General features: G+C 36.1%; 1 protein-coding gene across 2 annotated transcripts in view; it reads right to left on the reverse strand.

The window, feature by feature from the left end:
- Nucleotides 1–3810: 3810 nt before the first annotated feature.
- The window catches only part of LOC113826784 (ankyrin repeat and SOCS box protein 8), a 7231-nt gene continuing 1041 nt past the window's right edge, over nucleotides 3811–10000 (reverse strand). Inside the window, exons 2-6 of one of the 2 annotated variants that reach the window (XM_070113588.1) lie at nucleotides 8466–8585; nucleotides 7729–7900; nucleotides 6938–7148; nucleotides 4631–4798; nucleotides 3811–3854 (exon numbers count right to left, since the gene is read on the reverse strand). In XM_070113588.1, the coding sequence (XP_069969689.1) occupies nucleotides 4657–4798; nucleotides 6938–7148; nucleotides 7729–7900; nucleotides 8466–8585 (645 nt within the window). In that variant the 3' untranslated portion in view covers nucleotides 3811–3854; nucleotides 4631–4656. Of the gene's footprint in view, nucleotides 3855–4391; nucleotides 4799–6937; nucleotides 7149–7728; nucleotides 7901–8465; nucleotides 8586–10000 lie in introns of those variants that run through there. The other variant, XM_027379671.2, reaches the window with a different exon arrangement.

The following is a 10000-nucleotide window of genomic DNA, read 5'->3' on the forward strand; positions in this document are numbered from 1 at the left end:
GCGGTGGGTTAACATTAGGCTGGCTTAGGACGCACAAAGTGAGTGTACTGTAGACAGCTCACAGCACACGTGAATCAACACAGAATGAGTCATTTCCTTTAACACAATCAAACACATAATATGATAGTAAATCACAGTAGTGAGAAAGTGCAAACTGCTTTCCCATGAATAAAAGCTAAACGTCCATTCATACAGCATGTCTTCGTAAATTCACAGATAAGAACTGATAAGGCAAGCGCTGAGAACACCTTGCTTTCTTGTTAACACACAATCACACTCACACAGATAGATAGACCTAGATATATATAGATACATATTTGTTCATTATCTATTCGTCTATATGCGCGCGCGTGTGTGTGCGTGCACGTGTGTTAGTATGTCTGGGAGCGTTCAATATAATTTGCTTTGATTTTCTAATTGAGAACAAATCAGTGTTTTTTCTTTTCTTCTTTCTTATTGGTCATCGAGTTCTGTTTTAACACATTTTATGTAAATGTAGATGAGACGCAGTTTTTTTTCTTACTTTTTTTAATCGATTAATTTCAGTGGAAATAAATAATAAAGATGTAAGAATTCAATTTCTAATCAGCTGTTCCTCATTCTAACATCCACAACAAATCATCAACAGATATCCGAGCTCGGTGTCGGAGATTTGAAACCGTTGTACATTGTGGCCAGCGACCGTATAATTAGATTTTAAAGCCACTAGTTTCATTTACGTTAAATTAGTTACGTTGATCGATTCACTCACTGTCTGCGTGCTGCCTTTGTCACAGGATAATGCTTTTAGTATAAAAGGATGTGTTCATAATTTATCTAGGCCTAGATGTAATTGCTGTTGGTTTTAAAAAATGAGTTAATCTCCTTTTATTTCATTTGTTTATCTTATTATACTGTAATGTTGTCTGTTTTGTAGTACATTTATCTTCGTTTCATATCATTAGTTTTTTTTCTATGCGTCTTATTTTTTTTCTTTTCTTTTTAACACGAGGTTAAGCGTTTTGAAACTGTATGTCCTCGCATATACTTAAAAGAATTGAAACAACGAGCCGTATCTTTTAAATTTTACTCCCTGTTTTCACGTGCTGCATTTTCCAAACTAAATTCATTCACACTATAAATCACCATGCTCATACAACTTTAATCTACCTGCTCTGGGATCCATAGGTAATCAATACCGACTGTGATCAGGAATTCGCAAATTTAAAAAGAGGCATCGCATGGAAACAACAGCGGTTCAGCCTTCATAGCATTTCTGTCAGCATGATTCAGTATACGGTGACACGTGACAAAGCGTTGAGCAGAGGCGTGGCGACCGACGCCGTCACCTGCGCGACTCAGAGACTGCTGGGTTATGCATTCCTTCGGTAGCACCTGCTTGGCCTGGCTCATGGATTTTCTCGGTTTAATAGCTTAGAATTATCTTCATGATCTTTCGTGTTGTTACAGGAAAAGAGGAAACGTTTGAGATTTTATGAATTTATGATATGTTATACGTTGTGTTTGTGTGTGTGTGTGTGTGTGTGTGTGTGTGTGTGTGTGTGTGTGTGTGTGTGTGTGTGTGTGAGTGAGTGAATGTGAGTGTGTATGTATGTATATGAGTAAATGTGTGTGTGTGTGTGTGCTTGCGTGCGTGTATATGTGTATATATATACGTAAATATATATAATATATATGTATGTATATACATACATACATAAATATACATGTATGTATATACATACATAAATATGTATGAATGTACGTATATACATACATACATCAATATGTATGTAAGTATATACATATATATATATATAACCGATTATTTGTTAGCCTGTCTGGATATGTATCCATCTCCTTTACATCCATCTCCCCTTTCGCAAACATTAGCCAGCAACACGGGCCAGCAACATTGACAGGTCCCAGGTGTGCGGGAGCCTGGCGCGCTTGAACAGAGGGAGGGGGGGAGCCGCGGGGGGGGGGGCGTTGGGGGCGAGGTGTGTGATCAAATAACTTCAGTCTCCCCCAGCCTGGCCTATCCCTATCCCCTCCCCTTCCCCTTCCCCTTCCCTGCCTCCCTCTCACCCCTCTTCTGTCCACTTCCCATAAAATCTCCCCCCTGGTCGGCCGCACAGGTTCCCGACGCCGCTCCGGCCCTTGTAACCACGTGTAATGCAGGCTTTGGAAGTGCCCTTTTTATGGTAATTGGTGCAGGTCCACACTCGGCTTGATTTAACAAATCATTTTGGACAGAGAGAGGGAGGGAGGGAGAGAGAGAGAAAGAGAGGCAAGGAGAGACAAGGGGGGAGGGAGGAAGGGAGAGAGGGGAGGGAGGGAGAGAGAGGGGGATTAGAGAGAAAAAAACGAGAAAGAGAGAAAATAAAGAGAAAAAAAGAGAGAGAGAGGTAACACAGTTATAAGACACATCCACCCTAAGCCAGACAGAATAAGAAAGAAAGAGATGAGAAACCAAAAAGGAAATTAGACATGCTCATACCAACAATAAAAGCTACAGAGAAAGAAAAGAAAAAATGATACAAGAATGGCCAGAGAGAGCGAGCATGAGGACACCGCCTTCAAAATACATGAAACAAGCGCTTGGTTCTGGACCGTCAGGTTAGCAGCAGTTCTGTATCCGGTTTTAATTCTATTTTTAGGCCTTCATTCATTGTTATCTGACCATTATTATATCTCGCTTCTGTCATTCATACATACAGCTAACCACCTAAGGGCGTAGAAACAGCTTTATCAAACTATACTTATAAACTTGTCCTTTATCCATGTTTAGGATAAACCTTTTATCACCCCCTTCTCTCTGCCTCTCTCTCTCTCCCTTTCTCTAGATAGATAGATAGGTAGATACATAGGTGTGTGTGTGTGTATACACACACACACACACACACACACACACACACACACACACACACACACACACACATATATATATATATATATATATATATATATATATATATATATATATATATATATATATATTTATTTATTTATTTATTTAGAGAGAGAGAGAGAGAGGGAGAGACGTATATTGGTAGATACGTATAGACATAGATATAGTTATGTATATAGATAAATACGTACAGATACAGATAAATTTATGGATAAAGATAAAGAATTTTATTAAAATAGTAAGTGGAATATGATGCTTTTACGGACAAATTGTTAAATCAATACTTTTCAATTCCAAATAAGTAATAATTTTTCGATTCTGTGAAAGGAATGATATAAACAAATAATACCAGTTTATATTTTTATTCAAATAAATATCAGTGGAAATTATTTACATAATGTGTTCATATTTTTAACTGTGGTTAATTTCCTAGATTATCATGTACAAGTGCATAATCCTATATATTTTTGACTTACAATTAAGTACACAGTCAATAAATATTTACGCAGATAACAATACTTGTTCATTACCTTGAAATATATAACGCTGGGCGGACTCTTTATAATATATTTATCTTCATCTTAATAATTAGTAGCAATACACCCTGAAATCATACAATATAAGATTTAAAAATTAAACATTGACTTCCATAGCTTACGTTTGCGTGTGTGTGTGTGTGCGTGTGTGTGTGTGTGTGTGTGTGTGTGTGTGTGTGTGTGTGTGTGTGTGTGTGTGTGTGTGTGTGTGTGTGTGTGTGTGTGTGTATGTGTGTGTGTGTGTGTGTGTGTGTGTGTGTGTGTGTGTGTGCGTGCGTGTGTTTGTGTGCGTGTGGGTGAAAATATTTTCAATAATTGTGAAGCTCTTATCAGCACCTTCACATACGTATTCTATTCCAACTATTACAAAAATACAATATATGCTCTTATTTTACTATATCTTAAAAAGTCTTCCGTGAGTTAGAAAGAAAAAAAAAAACGAAAAACATAGATAAATACGTACAGATACAGATAAATTTATGAATAAAGATAAATAATTTTATTAAAATAGTAAATGGAATATGATGCTTTTACGGACAAATTGTTAAATCAATACTTTTCAATTCCAAATAAGATATAATTTTTGATTCTGTGAAAGGAATGATATAAACAAATAATACCAGTTTACATTTTTATTCAAATAAATATCAGTGGAAATTATTTACATAATGTGTACATATTTTTAACTGTGCTTAATTTCCTAGATTATCATGTACAAGTGCATAATCCTATATATTTTTGACTTACAATTAAGTACACAGTCAATAAATATTTACGCAGATAACAATACTTGTTCATTACCTTGAAATATATAACGCTGGGCGGACTCTTTATAATATATTTATTTTCATCTTAATAATTAGTAGCAATACACCCTGAAATCATACAATATAAGATTTTAAAATTAAACATTAACTCCAATAGCTTACGTTTGCGTGTGCGTGTGTGTGTATGTGCGTGCGTGCGTGCGTGCGTGTGTGTGTGTGTGTGTGTGTGTGTGTGTGTGTGTGTGTGTGTGTGTGTGTGTGTGTGTGTGTGTGTGTGTGTGTGTGTGTGTGTGTGTGTGTGTGTGAAAATATTTTCAATAATTGTGAAGCTCTTCTCAGCACCTTCACATACATATACTATTACAACTATTACAAAAATACAATATATGCTCTTATTTCACTATATCTTAAAAAGTCTTCCATGAGAGAGAAAGAAAAAAAAAACGAAAAACACTATAAAAGGTCACACAGGCCGGCTGGTCAATTGCCTAAGACTTCTGGCGCTCTCTTTGGCTTGCAGGTGGCTTGTAAGAATGAGGTCAGCACAGGCCAAGGAGGAGGGGGAGCCAGCGAGGGTAGCAGTATCCCATGGTGTCTCGTTATACCTGGGGAGACGTTTTTGTTAGCACTAAATATGCCTAGTGTTTTCTTTTCTCTTTGGTTTGGACTGCCGTCATAGAAAATGGTTTAGTGGGGTTTCTCTCTTGGAAATACTGACTAGGTAAGATTTTCATTACAAGGAATGCGATGTGCATATGGCAGCGAAGGTGGACCAGTGAATGTTTACAGCGAATACAAGTAATTATTTATTAAAGCCGTTTAAGAGTTCGCAGCCTTTTATCGGGATTGATTGTGTCATATATGACATATTAAGTATAACTGATAAAGGTATGCGGCATCGAGATCTCATATGTAAACAGGAAAACACGTGGATAATGGTGTATACATAGTAAATCTCATAAATCCATCAAGATTCTGATAACGCCATGTGGACATTTTAAAAAAGGAAAATGTCTAAAAAAAATTGGTAACACCAAAATGCCAAATTACTTTTGTTTGCGAACTGAAAAGGTATGAAAGTTTTTTTCTCTAACCGTTTATGCAACTTATTTAAACGGTAAGATGGAAATTCATTCTCTTGCCATGCTATATAGCGCCTTATTTCATAACCTTCTTCGTTGCCTCAACTTACGCGCATACACTACCTCAAACGAAGAAAAAAGCACCCAGATCTCTAACACCCAACCATACACCCAACCCCCTCCCACCCCCTAAAAAAAGTCAACAGAAATAACGCACAAATAAACAAAAAGAAGTAGAGAAACGTTTAAAAACACAGAAATAAAAGACGATAAAATTAACGGTCTCACTCAGCCAGACTGGGAAAGGGAAAATTAAGGTGTACCATAATCCACGTTTTCTTTACCGCTGTGTTTAATTCGTCAGTTTCTTCATAGACAACGGAACCATCTCGTAAGTATGAATGGGAGAGTGAGAGGATAACTGCGGTGTGTTTCTAAAAAGTGCTTAATTGATTATTTGCGAGAGTGATGCTTGTAGGGATATCATCTTTCACTACCCTGGAGACTGGGTAGGAAAGATTTCAAAATTGCAATAGGTTTTTCTAAATAGAGAATTAGATATAAATAAAATGCGGTAGAAATAAATATTATTGCGTATTGGCGAGTTCTTCATAAAAAACAACGCAGCTACATGATAAAGCATAGAGTAAATTAATAGCAAGTTTTCTTATTAATCGATGGTTGTTCCCATAAAACATAAGAATCGCTGTAACAAATTCCAATAATCATAAAGATAAAAGACAATACCATAGAATCCAATAATAAGAAAACGCTACAATTTTAGGGGTGACTATGACATTTACACACGGAAGAAATCTTGTTTGTGCATCTTTCATTTTTCAGGACATACTAGTCAAATTCTGGAAATCCTTATGCAATCGCAACAAGACATAATTATTTCTCAATCACTTGGAAAGCCTCGATCGATGACATTGCTAGATAATCTTGATAGTACACATATGTATTATCTCATACTGCCCGCCATTGCTATGTATGTTTATTATGTCTTGATTATTATTATGAGTATAATGATTGTCACTGTTATTACTAATACAGCTATTGTCATTATCATAATCATTATTATAACAACTATTATTATTATCACTATGATTATTGTTATTGTTATCATTAACATTATTATTAATACAACTATTATCATCATTACCCGCATTAAAATCATCTTTATCATTATCACTGGTTATTATTATTATTGTTATTACAATTATTATCATTATTCTTACTATTGTCATTATTATCATTATTATTAATAGTCATTATTATCATTATCATCATTATTATAATGATGATAATCATTATAATATTACTATCATTATTATCATTATCATCACTATGATGATAAAACGATAATAATAATAATAATAATAGTATAATGATCATAATAGTGGAAATAAAAATGGTAATAATAATAGATAATGATAATGATAACAATAACAAAAATAATTATGGTGATAATGATAATGATAATGATAATAATAATGTTGATAATAATAATAGTTATTATTATCATCTTTTATCATTATTATTATTATCGTTATTGTTGTTATTCTTTATTATTATTATCATCAGAGAGAGGAGAGGATAGAAGAGAAGAGAAGAGAAAAGAGAAGAGAGAGTTTACACGAAACACCCATGGAACCTGACCTATTCCTTGCCGTAGGGTCGGCCCCTGCTTCGAGTAAAACCTTGCAGGTGTGTACGAGACCCTGCTTGGCCGCTAGGTGCAGAGGAGTGTCATTGGCGGCATTGGTGGAGGTCGGGGAGGCGCCGTACTCCAGCAGAAGGGTCACCAAGTCGTACCGAGACATCCTGACGCCGGCGTGGATGGCGCAGTCGCCCAGTTCACTGTCTGTGGCTGGAAAAATGTTGTTTTGGTTCTCTATATTTTAAAAGACTGAGGACGTGGATGAGGAATGGATGTATTACAAATGCAGATACCCGAATTTCTTTCATTCTTACTTTATATTCGACCTTTCAAGATTTTCTGTTTCTTCTGTTTTTAACTGCCACAGATAAAGAATGAGGGACAGAGCTGAATCACGGATTGTTACATTTCCACGACCTTCCGGTATCCTTGTTTCTTATCTCCTTCCTTTCAAACATTTTTTTTAACTTATCTACTTTTTTGTTAGTTCTACCGGATCTTTGTTTTTCCCTGCTTGTCTATTTCCGCCCTCGTTCTAAATTATTTTTGACTATACGCATATCTTTTATTCATAAGAAGACATATAAAACAACAACTTTTTGACTATACAGTTAGTCTATTATATATATATATATATATATATATATATATATATATATATATATATATATATATATATTTCATAAAAAGCTAATAACTTTCTAACTGTACACATATTCTATTATTGATAAGACATATATCACATAAAACTCTAAACACATATTACATTTTCAACGCCAAGACCCAGTACCTTCCGTCGGTGCCCCGAGATGCAGAAGGAGCTTGGCACACTGGGCAGCCCTGTGGTGAACGGCGAGGTGGAGGAGACTTGCCTTCACTCTCCGGGGCTTGTTCTGGCTTGCCCCCAGCACCAGGTCGTATGTGGCTCCTACTTCGATGTTGCCGGGGATGCAGGACACCACCTGTTTGGGGAAGGTGGGTTTGTAGGACGTGTAGGAGTGTGCTTCAGATTTCTTTTATTTCTTTGTTTATTTATCTATAATCTGGGTGCTAGGAATGAGCTCTTCTCTTCTTATTTCGTTTGGGTTCTCTCGTTCTTTTTCTTTCTGTCTGGTTCTCTTGCTTTTTCTTTTTCTTTTTCTTTTTCTTCTCTCTTCTCTCTCTCTCTCTTTCTATTTCTCTTTCTCTTTCTCTTTCTCTTCTCTTTCTTTTTCTCTTTCTCTCTCTCTTTCTCTCTCCCTTTCCCTTTCTCTTTCCCTTTCCCTTTCTCTTTCCCTTTCCCTTTCCCTTTCCCTTTCTCTTTCTCTTTCTCTTTCTCTTTCTCTCTCTCTCTCTCTCTCTCTCTCTCTCTCTCTCTCTCTCTCTCTCTCTCTCTCTCTATATATATATATATATATATATATATATATATATATATATATATATATGTATATATATATATATATATATATATATATATATATATATATATATATATATATATCTTCTCTTCTCTTCTCCACAAAAACGTTTTTTTCTTCCACTCACCGTCCGAACGTCATCGAAAGTGATCGCCTGAATGGCCGTGTTCAGCCGTTCGAGACGTTCCTCTGGCGTCGGTTCCCTCGGCACGTTGTAGCCAGGTCGCGCTCGGGATCGTTTGTAGGCCTATGTATATGGAAGAAAAACAACGAATGGAATCATTTGTAGGCCTATGTTGTGGAAGAAAACACATTGAGAAATTGGAAAGTTTAATTGAGGATAGACACCGGCTTGAAGAATACAAAGAGAGGGAACTGTAAACACACGCGGAGTGTGTTTGTGTGTGTAGCAAATGCAATTAGTTACGCAGAAATAACTATACCTAGAGAGACAGAGAAGAAAGAGAGACATGTAGCAGACCTATAGAGAGAGAGAGAGAGAGAGAGAGAGAGAGAGAGAGAGAGAGAGAGAGAGAGAGAGAGAGAGAGAGAGAGAGAGAGAGAGAGAGAGAGAGAGAGAGACAGAGAGAGAGAGAGAGAGACAGAGACAGAGACAGACAGATAGACAGAGGAAGAAGGGCAAACAGACAAACACCAGCCAGATAAACAGACGAGGCAAAGGCTGGGAATAGATAGATAAGCAGAGACAGGTACACATATACACATAAAGAGACAGACAAGCAAAGACAGGCAGAGACAGACACAGCGTTCGACACGCTCGAACAACGCAGGTGTTGGGCACCGGCTTCCGCTTCGCCACCCGGCCTCGTTCGACCTCACTCGTCTGCGGCAATAATCATTTTCTCATTATCCAAGCGAGGCAAACATATTCCATGAATCCATGAATATAAATGATCAATATCTGAAACGTACTAATGTGAATAACTATCTCGTTTATGAAACCGTGGAGACGAGACTTGAAAAACTATTATCTCGGGATAGTAAGCTTTTGAGAAATATACACAGCGTTCGATTATCTTATAAACTGTTGCATTTCTATAAACTGATAAAGTAATAGAATACATAGGAATTCATAAGAGTCACACAACAAATAGTAATCTTCCAAAATAATTGGGTAAGTTATAGTAGATGCTTTAAATGGTTAAGAATTCAAACGTACCTTATTTGTTGACAACATAAGTGAATCACTAGTTTATTTATATACATGAATGTTTTAGAGGAAATGACTAAATCTACACTAAACATGATTTAAAAGACGTGAAAAAGATAAAGTTTTTACAATAATTTATTTCCAGTCTATTTATACATTTCCTTGTACAAAATTTCAGGGTCGGAAGTCAAGAATGAAAACGTGATTTCAATATCCTATTTTCGTGTATATATAATGATCTTTTTCATCTCTAGATATTAAAAGAATATACTATTGATAAGGATCACTAATATAAGATAATCATATAGTACAAAACAGCATCGGTGTTTTGTTCCAAAGTCATATTGTTAACTTGAAGGATTGGACACGGATCGGAGTATCGGCGAGAAAATCAGGCATACCACACACACACACACACATACACACACACACACACACACACACACACACACACACACACACACACATATATATATATATATATATATATA

Source organism: Penaeus vannamei, chromosome 34 (assembly GCF_042767895.1).
Source record: "Penaeus vannamei isolate JL-2024 chromosome 34, ASM4276789v1, whole genome shotgun sequence".
Taxonomy (NCBI): Eukaryota; Metazoa; Arthropoda; class Malacostraca; order Decapoda; family Penaeidae; genus Penaeus; species Penaeus vannamei.